General features: G+C 52.6%; 1 protein-coding gene across 14 annotated transcripts in view; it reads right to left on the bottom strand.

The window, feature by feature from the left end:
• Nucleotides 1-14,742, bottom strand: part of ZNF618 (zinc finger protein 618) — a 173,914-nt gene that overhangs the window by 8,049 nt on the left and 151,123 nt on the right. For 4 of the 14 annotated variants that reach the window (XM_039474825.2, XM_039474815.2, XM_039474813.2 and 1 more), the window contains 4 exons: nucleotides 12,089-12,328; nucleotides 8,074-8,157; nucleotides 5,616-5,660; nucleotides 4,533-4,610 (listed from right to left, as the gene is read on the bottom strand). In XM_039474825.2, coding sequence (XP_039330759.1) covers nucleotides 4,533-4,610; nucleotides 5,616-5,660; nucleotides 8,074-8,157; nucleotides 12,089-12,328 — 447 coding nt within the window. The remainder of the gene's footprint in view (nucleotides 1-4,532; nucleotides 4,611-5,615; nucleotides 5,661-8,073; nucleotides 8,158-12,088; nucleotides 12,329-14,742) is intronic. The other 10 variants (XM_039474814.2, XM_039474817.2, XM_039474819.2 and 7 more) reach the window with 6 other exon arrangements.

Raw genomic sequence — 14,742 nt, 5'->3', positions numbered from 1 at the left:
ATGTTACAGCCACCTTAAGAAACTATTTGGCAATTCCTCACAGGATTAAACAGAATTACCTTACAGCCCAGCATCTCCACTTCCAGGTATACACCCAAAGGAGTTAAAAATACGTGTCTACACATGCACATGACTTGTACATGAATGTTCATAGCAGTGTTATTTATGATAGTCCCAAACTGGAGATTAAATGACCATCAGGTGGTGAATGGATAAACAAATTGTGGTATGTCTAGACCATGAAATACAGCTCAGTCGAATAAAGGAATTACTGATAACACAGAACACGGGCAAACTTCACAGGTATGTTAAGTGAGAGAAGTTAGACACAAGAGGCTGAATACCATAGAACTCCGTATATAATAATATCCAATACAGGCAAAACCATAGCGACAGAAAGCAGATGGTAGTTGCCAGTGGCAACAGTAGGAGAAAGGGTATGACTGCAAAGAGGCTTGAAGAAACTTTCTGGGTTGATGGTAATATTATTTTTATATTCTAGAGACAGGGTCTTGCTCCCTCACCCAGGCTGGAGTATAGTGGCACCATCATAGCTCACTGCAGCCTCAACCTCCCGGGCTCAAGCCATCCTCCTACGTGAGCCTCCTAAACTGCTAGAACTACAGGTGTGTGCTACCATGCATGGTTAATTTTTAAATTTTCTGTAGAGACAGAGTGTTGCTATGGTGACCAGGACTGGTCTCAAACTCCTGGCCTTGAGCAGTCCTCCTGCCTCAGCTTTCCAAAGTGTTGGGATTACAGGTGTGAACCACTGCACCCCAAGTTTTTTCAATTTTAATTTTTTTTTTTTAAATTTTTTCAGGCCGGGCACGGTGGCTCAAGCCTGTAATCCCAGCACTTTGGGAGGCCGAGGCGGGTGAATCACGAGGTCAAGAGATCGAGACCATCCTGGTCAACATGGTGAAACCCCGTCTCTACTAAAAATACAAAAAAAATTAGCTGGGCATGGTGGTACGTGCCTGTAATCCCAGCTACTCAGGAGGCTGAGGCAGGAGAATTGCCTGAACCCAGGAGGCGGAGGTTGCGGTGAGCCGAGATCATGCCATTGCACTCCAGCCTGGGTAACAAGAGCGAAACTCCGTCTCAAAAAAAAAAAAAAAAAAATTTTCAATTTTAAGTTTTTTTTTTTAGAGACAGGGTCTTGCTATGTTGTCCAGACTGATCTCAAATTCCTGGACTCAAGCAACCTTCCCTCCTTAGCTTCTGAAAGAGCTGGGATTATAGGCGTGAGCCACCATGTCCAGCCAATGTTATGTATTTTGATTGTGATGGTAAACACCAGCATACATTTGTCCAAACCAATCAAACTGTACTCTTCAAATTGGTAAATTTTATATGCCTGGTAATTTTTTTTTTTTTTTTTTTGAGATAGAATCTCGCTCTGTCACCCAGGCTGGGCAAAAACTGGCTAGGCATGGTGGTGCACAGCTATAATCCCAGCTACTAGGGAGGCCAAGGCACAAGAATTGCTTGAGCCCAGAGGCGGAGGTTGCAGGTATACAGTTGAGATCACGCCACTGCGCTACAGCCTGGGTGACAGAGCAAGACTCTGTCTCAAAAAAAGAAAGAAAGAAACCAAGTGTGGTCACCTCCAAAATCCTACACCCCTGAGCTGCCAGGTTGCTTGCTGTCTGTAAGGTCTCCCAACCCCTCTTAGCTGTGGTCCCCCTGGCTGTAACTGAATGAGGAGGCTGAAAGAGTGACCTCTGAGAGGGCTTCCATCTCTGCTCATCTTCTATCAGGTCTACCCAAAGCTGCACAGGGTGGATGCTGACAGCATGGGCTCTGGAGTTCACTGCGAGACCTGGAATCCTATCCACAGCCTGCCACTGTGACTGCATAGCCTTGGACAAGTTACTTAACCAATGTGTGAAGTGGAGCTGTGATGAGCACTTAATGCCGGGGGTTGTTGTGAGAATTAAGCGAATGAATATACGTAAAAGTCTTAGAACAAGGCCTGGCACCAAGTAAAAGCTCAAATGCTACTGGATGCTTGCTTATGAGCTGGGCGACTCTGGGCCAGTGATTATGTTCTCTGAGCCTCTGTTTCATCATCTGCATAATGGGGATTAAAACTGTCAATTACCTAATCAGGAAGATCTGATGAAATAACTAGGTAAAGCTCTCAGTACCACAACTGATGCACAGAAAGCACTCACAAAACTTTAGCTATCTGTGGTCTTATTACTGCCAAAGCACTTCTCCAACGTCACGAAGGCACGCCAGGTTTTCCTACAGCACAGAAAGGAAGTTTATTAGTGGGAATTACCCTGTGCCATTCAGCAGCCCCATAATGAGATTGGTGTTACTCGAGGCTGATCCTCCTTATCGGTGGCGCTGTGAACTGCGCAGCTCATGACGCTTAATTTCTCTCTATGGAGCCAAGCCTTTAATCCCGATTCAGTGTGGCTGGGATTCAGCCTGGCTTTGCGCTGGATTGCTGGCCAGGCATTCTCTGGCAGCGCTGAACCAGAACAAAGCAGCCCAGGGCTCCACTCAGAAAACAAGTCAAGATGCTTGGGAGAGGTGGGGCCACCTCAAGGCTCAGCCCTGATTTGCATTTTAAAGGCCTCCAGGGATGGGAGAGCACTGGCATCCAGGCTCTTCCCTAATCACAGCTCAGCTTCCAGACGCTGGCAGGGTGCGGGCAGAGTGCTGGGGATTCAGAGGAGGAATGCGGGGGGCCTTGCCGTGGGAGTCTCGGGACTGAGCCAGATGTTCAGGCGGTGGTTCCCAAGAGGCCCACCAGCTGTTGTCACTAGCCTGGGGGTCCTGCTTCCCCAAGGAGTCAAGTCTAAATGCCTTGAGGTGGCATTCGAGGCCTTCCCTGGTGAGGCACAGCTGACGACGAGGAAAGCAGGAGGTGGGAAGCGTGGTGTGGGAAAGGTTGCTGGAGATGGGGATTTGCAGGTCCTCACTTTAGAGACGGAGGCAGAGTTTTCTGCGGAAGGTCACATAGCACCAAGACACACCAGTTAGAGCAGGTCTCAGAGGCCAGTGCCTTGGCTGCCACTCCAGAGCTCTGTCCTGATTTTAAGTTCATTAGAAATAAATAATAGGCTCCCCCAAAAAGATGATCTGATTTAGTGCCTCGTATACAGCAGGTACACAATTACTATATGTTGGATGAATGAATGAATGATAGAGATTACACTAATAGATCAGTACTTAGCCCAAAAGAGATTCTAGTCCTGTAATGCTCTATGCTAGTCAGGTCAGACCTGGGAGACGATATGAAAGATCTGTACAATAACAGTAACAGGTGAAATGATAGTAGCTACCAATTACTGTCCCCCATTATATGTCAGGCACTTCTCACCCATTATTTCTAATGACCCTAGAGAATTTCTCTGGGGAAAGGGGTGGAGGGACAGCTAGCTGACTCCCCAGACTCACGTTTCCCTTTGCAACGTGTCCAGCTGTCCTGGGACAATGGCCCTGGGCATGCTTCCACCCATGGATTCAGGCTGGTCATGTGATTAATTCTCCACAGTGGAATTTGAGCATCTACAGGTGTCACTTGTGGTCTAAAATGGTAAAGAAGTGTGCCTGCCCCAGAGCCCCTCTCCCTATCCACAAAGAGAGAGGACTCTTGAGGATCCAGAAGAGGATGGAGCTATAAGGAAAAAAAAGATCCTTGATCCCTGAGTCACCATGTGAAAGCCATCCAGCTACGTCATGTGCATTAGGCTGTACTGTGAGCGAGAAGTCAATGATTTGTATGTTTAACCACTGAGAATTTGTAATTACTTATTCCAGCAAATAGTGTCTCCCTGAGACCCGTGTTATGCTGTGGTGAAATGTGATAAAAAGGTTGCCTAGAGAGATGACTGAGCCTGGAGCTCCAGAGCGGTGATTCTCAAAGGACGGTCCCTGAACCAGCAGCATCAGCACTGTCTTAAGACTTACCCGAAATGCAAATCCTAGTCCCCTCCTCTGCAGACCTACAGAATCAGAAATTCACAACGGAGCCTAGAAATCTGCATCTAGCAAGCCCTCCTGGTGATTCTGACGTGTGCTCAAGTGTGGGCGCAACCGCATTATGGGACATAGGGTGTTAGTGAATCAGACTGCTCGGAGGCGGGCCTCAGCCCAGCTTGCCTGGGGCTGCATGTCTGGCCATCCCCACCTTTTGCCTCTGCTCACCTTGATCTCAAACCATGTTCCATTTCCACCTGGACATTTTGCTTCCAGGTTAGCTCTGACTTGGCCTCTAGGCCCAGCTAAGAGGCCACCACCTCCAGGAAGTCTTTTCAACTCTGTCCCATCTCTCCGTGTTCCCACAGACCCTGTGCTGCCCCTTCACCACCCCCACCTGCAGAGCACAGACCAGCCCGTGTTAATAACTGACTGACTAGGGCCCCCTTCCATGTCCTGCGACCATTTTCCAGGAAACAGTGGCCTTCCCTGGGGGCCTCGGGTCAGGCTCTGGCCATCTCTTCCATTTGCAGGAACTGAGGAAGGGGAGCGGGAGAGGAGCCGTATCCCTGGTGGGCTGCTGGGACCCTTACCTGCATGAGATTGCATGTGCTCCAACAGGTTGTTGTAGAACTGGAACTGGATCCCACAGGCGCCGCAGGTGTAGGGTTCTGGAGGGAGAAACGAGGCAGCCGCGTGAGGGGCGGAGCCAACGCAGACACCTTCTGCTGGGCTGCAGGCAGCTTTGCAAGTGGGAACCCAAACACACACTGGGTCTCTGTGCTCAGAGCCAAGCCTGCCTGCCTCCCCTGTCACTGGACTCATGAGGGAGAGGCTGGGGAAAAACGATGGAGAGGGAAGCCATGCAGAGAGAGACCATCAGCTCAACCGAGCAGCTATTTATTGAGTGCTTACTGCGTGCCAGCCACTGTTCTGCGCACTTGAGATGGGGGGAGGGGGACAACATCAACATCAACAGACCAGTGGCCCTCTCAGGGCAGAGACCCAGTCTCATGGCGTCACAGCCCAGCTCTCTCTGTGGAACCACATGAGGTCACTTTTGCTAAGTGAACAAATGAATGAGTGTATGAATGAACAAAAACCAAGATAACAGACGTAAGGGAAGGGGTAAGAAGCAGAGAAAGCCACAGAGAAGCAGGAGGAAGTGGGCATCCGATGGGGAAAGGGAGGGAGAGGGAGGGAGGAGTGAGAGAAGGCACGTGTGGGAATGGGTGCAAGGGGCACAGGGGCCCGGATCACTCGGCTCTCTGCTCCCAATACTCATGGAGAAGAGGGAGAAGGGGAGAAAGAAGGAAAAAGAAAGCAGGCTGGGAAGAACAGCAAGGAAAACGAGAAAAAGGAGGGCTGCGATGGGGCTCGGAAGAGGTGTCCTGAGGCTGCCTGATGACCGCGAATGGGAAGGCCTGAGCTCCTGCCAGGGCTGGGCAGCAGAGCCAAAGCAGCTGCTGGTCAGGGCTCTGCCCCACCCCATCCAAACTGCTCCACCCGCCCAGGGCTGGACCTGGGCCTGCTTCCACCGGCTGCCGGGTCTGCCTGGGAGGGCGGCCTGAGGCCCATCGCACACAGCCTGGAGGCTCCAGGAGCATGTGGCCGGCTGAGTTCCCTCCCTGCCCTGCCTTGCCCTCTCCAGCCCCCCGGCCAGGACCATCACTTACTCTGTAGGAGAGGGAAAGGGTTGGAAATCAGGGGACTTGCAGTTTCTGCAAAAGAGAAACAGTTTAGCCATCTCTTCCAGTTCTGCTGTTCTGTGCTGATCGGCATAATTTTTATTCTTAATAACCAGTGAGCCAGATGGGCTTTCAGAGAAGCGGGGAGCATTTGAAAGGCAGGCTCACAATCCGGGGTAGGGTTGGGGGGAGACTTGACACAGAGGCCATGGCTTTCAGAGGATCACGGTTCACTGTGGGTGCCGGGGTCACCAGGCAGGGCAAGACAAGTCACTGCCATCCCTCCGGGACACCCTTCACTCTGAAAGAGCAAGGCCACATGAGTACTGGTGAGAAGACATCCTCACATGGCAGCTCACTTTGGGACAGGGAGCTGGAAGCTACTTCTAGGTTCTGGCACCAGAGTGGGGATGTTTGGTACCAAACACGAGAGCAGCCACCGCGAGCGGCTGTGCTGTGGAGGGCTCCTGCCGGCTGGCATCTCTCCTCCACTTCCTGGCACTGCCCACAGTTGGCAAGCCTCAAACGCAGTAGGCACCACAGTGGGGCCAGATGGACTAGATGGGGAATCCTGACTCCACCACTTATAATCTGGGGAACCCGGAGCAGCAATCCACCTCTCCTGAGCCTCAGTTTCCCACTTCAAAAAGTGGGGATAACAATAACATTGACCCCCATGGGCTGTGGTAAGGAGGAAGACAGATAAGACATATAAAGCTCCAAACACATGCCAGGCACACAGTAAGCGCTCAATTAACGGCGGCTGCCCACAGCAGCAGCAGCAGCAGGTCTCGCACTATTGTTCCTGACTGGTTAGCTCTGGGGGCAGGGGACGCACAGGGGGTGCAGCATGGCTTGGCTGGGAGCACAGGGCACACCCGGAGACCTTGGTTCCAGCCTGGCGCTGCTACTCATTCCTGTGTGGCCTTGGGCAAGTCACTCCCTCCCTCTCTTTTGGGTCTACCTCTTGGAGAGGTTGTGTGGATGACACCGTTCAAAACCTCATTCGCTTACGCAGAACAGCCATCACATCACTTGGTTTACTTAAAAAATAAAAATAACCAACTCTCACCACCGAAAAACCCTGACAGCTGAGTACGTAATCTGTGCCAGGCACTCACTGAGTGTTCACAACCACCACGGGGCTACGCGTGTTCGTCAACCACTTTACAGCAGAGGAGGGATTCAGAGACCAGCCGAAGTCACCAGCTAGCAACTGGTGGAGCTAGGGTTCACACTGAGTATGAGCCTGAAGTGGGGCTCCCATGACGAGGCAGATGCCTCCACACTCCAGTCTGGCTTCCTGGCTGTCTCACAGGGTCCCTATGGTTGTGTTGTGTTCATCACCTGTCCACACCAGGGCAGTGCCTGGCCTAGTGCCTGGCACAGGCCGACACCTCATATGTGGTGAATTAAACTTTAACCATGCAAGAAAGTGAGTGGGTGTCTTCCCCTAATGTCACCACAATGTGAGAATTTCTCTCCCCTCCTGCCCCAGCTCTCCAGGTACAGATCAGCTTGCTGTGTCCTGTTTGGACAGAGGCTGCTGGTGACCAGCCATGGCCACACCAGGCTGACCCTGGGTCTGGTCGGAGAGGCCCCTTGGCTGCTGCTCTGGACGCTCTGGGTCTCTGCCACGGTCCTGCACGAGGCAGCCATCAGGGGGCGCCAGATACCACTGGGAACCTCACCTTAAACCCACTTGAGCAGGTAGGGGCTGGAAGGGAATCTCAGTTCCAATGGCTCCAGGGCCAAAATGAGGCCAGAACTTGGGGCCTCTGGCTCTCAGAGCTCTATTTTTTTCTTCTTTTAGACAGTCTCGCTCTGTCACCCAAGCTGGAGTGCAGTGGTGCGATCTTGGCTCACTCCAACCTCCTGGTCCTGGGTTCAAGCGATTCTCCTGCCTCAGCCTCTTGAGTGGATGGGATTATAGCTACCGTATTTTTAGTAGAGACAGGGTTTCATCATGTTGGCCAGGCTGATCTCAAACTCCTGACCTCAAGTGATCCACCCACCCCGGCCCCCACAAAGTGCTGAGATTACAGGCGTGAGACGTGGCGCCCAGCCTTTTAGAGCTCTTCCTACTGTGCTGAAACTGGCTGAGATGTCTACCCTAAAAACATAGCAGTGGCTCTCTCAGGCCCAACCATCTGGGGTCGGCTGAGTTAATGCCCAAGGCTATGGAGAGGGGTATTGCCCTCTCCATGGGGGAGACAGAGAGGAGGCACTGCCCATTGATGCCCAAGGCTCAGAGGAATGTCCCTGGAAGAAAAGGCCCCTCCTGTCTCTGCGGTCCCCCTCTGATTCCCTGCTTCCAGCTTCCTCCCAACAAGATGCATCATGCACCACAAAGACCCCAGTCCACAGGGTGCTGCTGCAGCTGCCAGGGGGGAGCGGGTGAAGCTGGCAGCTGCCACACAGGATGGCTGTCAAGGGGCACACTCACCGCTGGAGTTCTGCGAACTGCTGTTCGTCTCTTCAAAGTGGTTTTGTGCTTTGCCTTCTACTCTCCGACTGAAAGCGCTTTCTGCTGGGTGGGGGACAGGGAAGAGAAAAGGGAACAATGGTGATTGGTCAGCACTAGGTCTCAATGCAGGGGCAGGCTGGGTGAAGGCCAAGGACTCTGCTGGGGCAACCAGCTCTAGAGAGGGCTCCGAGACCCCAAGCCAGACACTCCGGGCCCCTCTGAGTAGCCTAACACCTTGCCAGGGCCCCAAGAGACCCGCCTGGCAGTGCCCAGGAAGCCCAGGCACAGGGTTGGGGGAGGGGGTGACATGCCTAAAAACACACAGATGAAATCCAGCCAGAGAGCAGATGGCAAATGGGCCTGAGTCTCCATCTTTGGCTCCTGAAGAGCCACACCTGTGACTCCGTCACTGGATCTACCGCCCACCACTTCCTCTGTCAGATTCTGCTGCCACAGGCCCCACCAAAGCACAGGGATCACGACAGCCTGTTTTCCGATTCCACTTCCATCCGCTGGATAGTCCCTGGTGACAGGGAGCACATCCTGGAATAGCAGGCACAACAGGGAGCTGGGGCAACCCTAACCCCCGGAGGCCAACACCAGGCAAGGTCTGCTCAGTGTTCACCCAGTGGAAGGGATGGGTTCCTCCTGAGTGACACCTGGGGTGTCTCTGTTTACAGGCTGCCATCTTCCTGAGTGGCCTGCGCTCTCCCAGGTGATCCCTGGAAACCCCGAAATGCAGACATAGGGTCCAACCAGGTAGAAAACCGTGAATGTAGTCCCCACCCCCACCTGCAGAAGGTACTGAAACAGATGATCCGAGCTGGAAGACAGCCCAGCTTTTCCCAGGTGCTCTGGGCATGAGGGCGATACCAGATGATCCAGGAGATCAAGAGCTCAGGGAGCAAGTCAATTTGGGATGTGCAGCTGACCCCGTCCATTTCTTAAGGAGAAACAACTTGCCTAAAGAGATCAAAGGCTCTGAGAAGTCTGACCGGAAAGGGACCCATTTAGCTTGACTTAACCTTGCCTTCTCCAAACATAAGAGGGGATCCCACAGAACCCCATTTTAAAAACATTAGCTTCTGAAATCTCTCACAAAATTGGTGATCTTGAGGACGCACTTCGGGAAATGCTACTCTCACCTGGTCCACCCTGCTCCGGAGAGCAGGTGCTTAGTTCGTGGGCGCCAAGGGTGTGGATGTCCATGGGGAAGATGGGAAAGGAGGCCAGAGCCAGCACCTGCAGGCCCTGCCCAATCCCTACCTCCCCCGACGGACCCCCGTCATCCCGCCGTAACAACGCCTTGTGACAGGATCCTTCCTGCAGAGGCTGCTAACGTTACAAAGACCACCTTCCCTTCAAAAGATATCTGTGAAATGCCTGGGCTGAGAGCCTCGGCAAGCATCTGCAAACGCATAGAAGGCCTCTCTGTTCTCTGTCTAGAAGGGAAGGGACTCTCATTTGCTGAGCACCTCCTATGTAGCAGGCACTGGTCCGGACGCTTTACACCCATGCTCCCGCTAATTCTCCCAAGAGCTCTGAGAGGGCTGCACTGTCATTCCCATTTCACAGGTGAAAACACAGAGGAAAGAGAGGGATTGTCACGTTCTGGGGCTGGATGTGCTCCTAACCCTCTAAGATGGCAGAATAAGACTTCCCTGCGGGGGCAGATGCTTCCTTTTTAGAAAGGTCTGAGGTAGAGAAGTGACTGCCTTCTCCATCTTCATCCTTGTGTACGTCGGGTGACTGGTACTTCAGAGGACTTCTGACCGGCATGCTGGGAGAACTTAGCACAGGTGAGGTTGCAAACTCTTACACTGCTCAGTTGACAGCGCACATCTGGAGCAGCTTTCCTTGCTACAGGTAGCTCTGGCTGAAATGTGCACCACCAGAGCTGAAATCCCATACAGGGACACGCCCATCCACACACGAAGGGTCACTTATTCCAGAACGAGGAAGTGACTGACAGGGTCTTCCTCAAACACACACTACCTTAAATCCCATGCAGGCTCCTGCCCCCAACTGGATGCCCTCTGGCCCGCCCAGCTGGTGAATCCAGAGGTGACCCCCTGCCACCCACAAGTCTTCTAAGGCCCATGAAGGCAGCCCGAGGCCTGTCCCATAGCTGGCTGAATGCCTACTTAGACACACTGAGGTTGGAGACCGGCCACGTGCCACACCCTGTGGGCTGCCGTCGGCAGAAACTGCAGGCATAAAAACTCCCAGCCACGAAGTGCAAGAGTGAAAGCAAGATTTGAAAGGCATGATTCCATGATTTAGTGGAGCCGACACCTATCACCAGTGAGGCCGTGATGACCAATCTGCTTCTAACTAAATTATGCTACTGTTGAAAACACAACGGTTATTGGCTTTTCTCAACATGGTACCTGAAAAACTGTTACCTTCAAGGTTGATTAACTACTCTCCTTTTGGGAGATCTAAGCACAACAAACATATCTTCAAAGACCCAGACCCTCGCCCAAAATTAGTCTCCTGAACGAAGGAGTAAAGGTAAGCATGGCTTAATCCCTCGGCTGGGCCGTCAGTCGCAGAAAGAACCAAGTGGTTCCTTTTACCAGAGTTCTCACCTTAATCATCTATTTATTTAAGAAATGGCTTTGGTCTCCTGAGGACAACTGAAGAGCCCACGGTCCCGAAGCACCATATCCTCACTCTGCTCTACAAGTCACAAGTCCAGGCAGGTGACCCAGCGCTGGCTCCACCCCAGTGTGAATCTAAGAATTCCTGATCAGCACACAGTGGGTCTGGCCAGTTTTCCTGGAGGAAATAACTGCTGGGCACCTTTTACTGTCTGTTTACCCCTCTGGAGCCAGAGTCCTTTGCAGCGTGAACATAGGACATGGTGGCATCCACTGGTTTCCTGCTGGGCCTGTATCTCATGGAAGAGTTTCACGGGTTGTGGTACAAAGGGGGAGGGTGCGAGACCAGAGATCTCGGTCAACCATCTGGCTTATCCTGCTGTGTTGAGAGCAGATCCTTGTTGAAATGAGTTTTTAATTTTTATTTTTTTAATTACGTTTTCTGAAAGGTGGGAGATGCAAACTCATGCTGACAGGGTCCAGGCAGACAGTATAAACAGATGAACTGGGTTGAATGTAAGACAAACAACAGTGCGATCACAATGAGAAATGACACCTGCCACATGGCCGTTGTGTTGGGGAGGCAATAGGGAATGGTGGGGATTGTGGAAAAGTGGCTCTACTCAAGGAGGCAGGCAATTGTTGCCCTGTAGGGAAGGGGGTCCAGGACTGCCAGAGCTGACTTTTCAATGTCAGGTAGAAATAAAAGTTTTACATAAAATCTGAAATACAAATGATGGCAGTTAACTAATTTTTTTTTCTTTTTTTCTTTTTTTTGAGATGGGATCTCACTCTGTAGCCCAAGCTGGAATGCAGTGGCACGATCTTGGCTCTCTGCAGCCTCTGCCTCCAGGGCTCAAGTGATTCTTGTGTCTCAGCCTCCCAAGTAGCTAGGACTACAGGTTCATGCCACCACACCTGGCTAATTTATTGTATTTTAGTAGAGACAGGGTTTCACCATGTTACCCAGGGTGGTCTCGAACTCCTGATCTCAGGTGAGCTGCCCACCTCAGCCTCCCCAAGTACTGGGATTACAGGCGTGAGCCACAGCACCTGGCCAACTAAAAAAAATTTTAAACCCTGTGAATGTCAAATAAAACAGGCCCTTTAGGCCATGATTTGGAAAAAAATATTCTACTAAAAAAAAAGTTTGCAAACCCCTTGTACAACCCTCTGATTCAGGTTGAGAAGATCTGGCTCAGAAAGGTTAGGTGGCTTGCCACGGTCACAGAGCCATCCAGAGGCAGAACTGGGACCCAGATTTGTCCCAGATCACTACGAGACTGCCACTCTTGCTCTTGCAAGGGAACAATCACCCCAGGCACAGCTGTGGCAGGTGGTGAGAAGGGCGGGGGTGGAGAAAGTGTGGGGGTCACAGAGGCCGTTGGTACCTGCGGTCGCCTTGCTCGCTGGAGATCCCGAATTTGGAGTGCGGAACGTCTGGGTTTGGGTGGCTGGAGGGGTGCGGTGTAAGAGGGTCGCACATCGGACCACGGAGGCCGGCGCTTTTTTCCCCGACTGGTTCGTCTGGGTCTTCGCTGCCACGAAGCGTGGAGACGCGGAGACCTCTGGATGTGAACACTCAGAGCCCGTGTCTGGATCGTCCGGCGGCTCCCACCCGGGGGCAGTACCTGAGAGGGTCACGCTCTCAGTCCCCGAGGGGACTCCCAGCCGGCAGAGTGAGTGGCCTCTTGGGCCACTGGCCCCACATTCCAGAGTTGGGACTGTCTCTGCCCAACCTCTTCTTGTGCCACAGAGAACAAGGATTCTCACTTAACTCAGAGCCAGAGAAAGTCCAGCAGTCTGGAACCTTCTGTCAGCTCATGCTTTGTCATCTGGAGGCCACCAAGCAGCCCACTGTGTAGGTCACCCATAACCCTTGACCGGCCCGGTCTCCGGACTCTTGGGGCAACTGAATTAGTTAACCCGGGCCCAAGTGCATCTTCCAGAACGTTGGTTTCTAAGCTCCTTTTCCTAAAGGAAGGCTGGCTTGTTAGTTACAACAGGAAGCAGACAGGCAGGGATGTGCCGGGGCTGATGGGGGCTGGGAGGAGGCAGAGGGGCCTCGTGGTGCCCCCAAGGTTTTAGGGCAAGGGGCTCTCTGGTGCCTTGCGGGCACTGACTGGGAACTGTGGCTCTCAGGGGACACCGTTTGACCCAATGCCTGATGCTTTCATTGAAATAAGTGTAGCAGTTCCTGGAGGCTGTCTGGGGAACCCTACATCACCATTACCCAGGCCCCGTCTCCCTCACCTGCAAATTCCGTAGAAGCCGGAGTCACTGAGAACCAGGGGCTGACTCTCAAGCGGTTTCCACCTCTGATGGTCTTGGGAGAGCATGAGTTGGCCTCCTTCACCCTGCCCTGAACCCTTACCAGTGGTGGCCCACCCCTGACCCTGGCCACACTCCAACCCTAAAAACCAAAGAGGAGGAGGTAGTGGTTTTCTCATTCAGAGATCATGCAATATCCACAACTCTCCCTGAGGGCAGGAAGCAGGCTAGGCAGCAAGAGGAAGGGGGTCCTTCGGTATTGACCAGAGGCTCATCGAACCCACAAGAATGAGTAACACCAGAGGGTAGTTACAAGAGGACCCAGCTGCTGCTCCCCAGGCCCCTGCAGGTGGAGATGGGCCCCATCACCTCCCTGCTCCTGGGCACTATTTGCAGAGCCCAAATGAAAGGGCCCTCTGGCCCGCTACCTCTGCTCATTCCTGGCACAGATGGCGAAGCTCGGGCCCAAAGAAGCAGGATGCAGGGCCTCGTCCAAGGTCACAGAGGAACTGAGTGGCAGAAAGGAGGGGCCGCTCTGTGGTCCTTCATTTACCATGCTGGTGCATGCGGTGAGCTCTGGGGACCCGGGTTGCCCGTTCTCCCCTGTGGAGGGTCACCCACTCCTTGCCCATAGTGGTGGCCAGATGCCGGGCACAGGGGAGTTCTTTAATCATGTCCCACTTAAACAAGCCTGCATCTGCCCACCCCAGCCCCAGAAAGAAATCTCAAGGCCTCAGTCTGCGGAGAACACTAGTGTCCCTCGTACCTGAGAGCTGCCACTGTCAGACTCTCCCCTTCTGAATCAGGAACTCAGAGGTCTGGGTGGCAAAGGACATCGGTATGCCTTCTCGCCCACTCTCTGTCCCTCTTTCTGAGCCAAGGACCTCAGAGGCTCCTGAGTCCCACCACAGGATTGCTTGTCTCATAGTTTCCAATTTTTTTTTTTTTTAAGCCACAGAATGAACATACACATTCAATGTTCCAACAGGCACCTGGAGTCCGTTTCTAATATCTCTGCTGGCTTCTTGTGTGAGGTGTAGTTTGGGGACCAAAGCTGGTGATTCACTGTAATGGAGCCAGCATGAGTCGGGAGCCAGGCAAATCCACCTCTGAAGCCCGGCTCTGTAACCCCCGTCCTCAGCAATCCTGGGGTCTGTACTTCCTCTCTCTCAGCCTTTTTTCCCCGCCTTGCCTCCACCAGCACTGGGATGACCCTCTCCGCATGTCCAGCCTCACAGGGACTTTGTGGGAATCCAAGAAAGTCTCAGAAGCATCCTGAATGATAAACTGCTCTTCAAATGTAAGCAGCTATTACAGGTATTTTTCAGAGATAAAAACATCTCAAGGCCCAAAGGCTTATTTTGGCCACAGACATAATAAGTTTGTTCATGGCCACACACAAAGTTAGTGCTGAGATGAGAGGGGGCTCAAGTCTGCCGGCTGTGCAAGGATGCCTTTGGCAAAAGCCGTGTGCTCCTCTGCCCTCCACGGCAGTGACCCACACAGGAACAGAGAGTTTCTCTGCAACAGCCTGATCAAGCTGCTTTCCCTCTGAGGCCTCACGCTCCATCCCTGCAGAATGATGCGAGGAGATCCTCTGGATCAGCCCTCTACAGAGTCTACAATTCATGCTGTAAAGATCCTGGCATTCTGAGGGAGAGATCCCCCCCTTTCCCTGGGGTAGGGAGCTCAGGAACGTGCATAAAGCACATGGTATAATAGGCCTGAGGGTATCACCTATGTGCTCCGATCACCCTGCCTGGGACCACTCCCC

The sequence above is a fragment of the Saimiri boliviensis genome, chromosome 2 (genome assembly GCF_048565385.1).
Source record: "Saimiri boliviensis isolate mSaiBol1 chromosome 2, mSaiBol1.pri, whole genome shotgun sequence".
Classification (NCBI taxonomy): domain Eukaryota; kingdom Metazoa; phylum Chordata; class Mammalia; order Primates; family Cebidae; genus Saimiri; species Saimiri boliviensis.
This window is presented reverse-complemented; position numbering and strand designations above follow the sequence as displayed.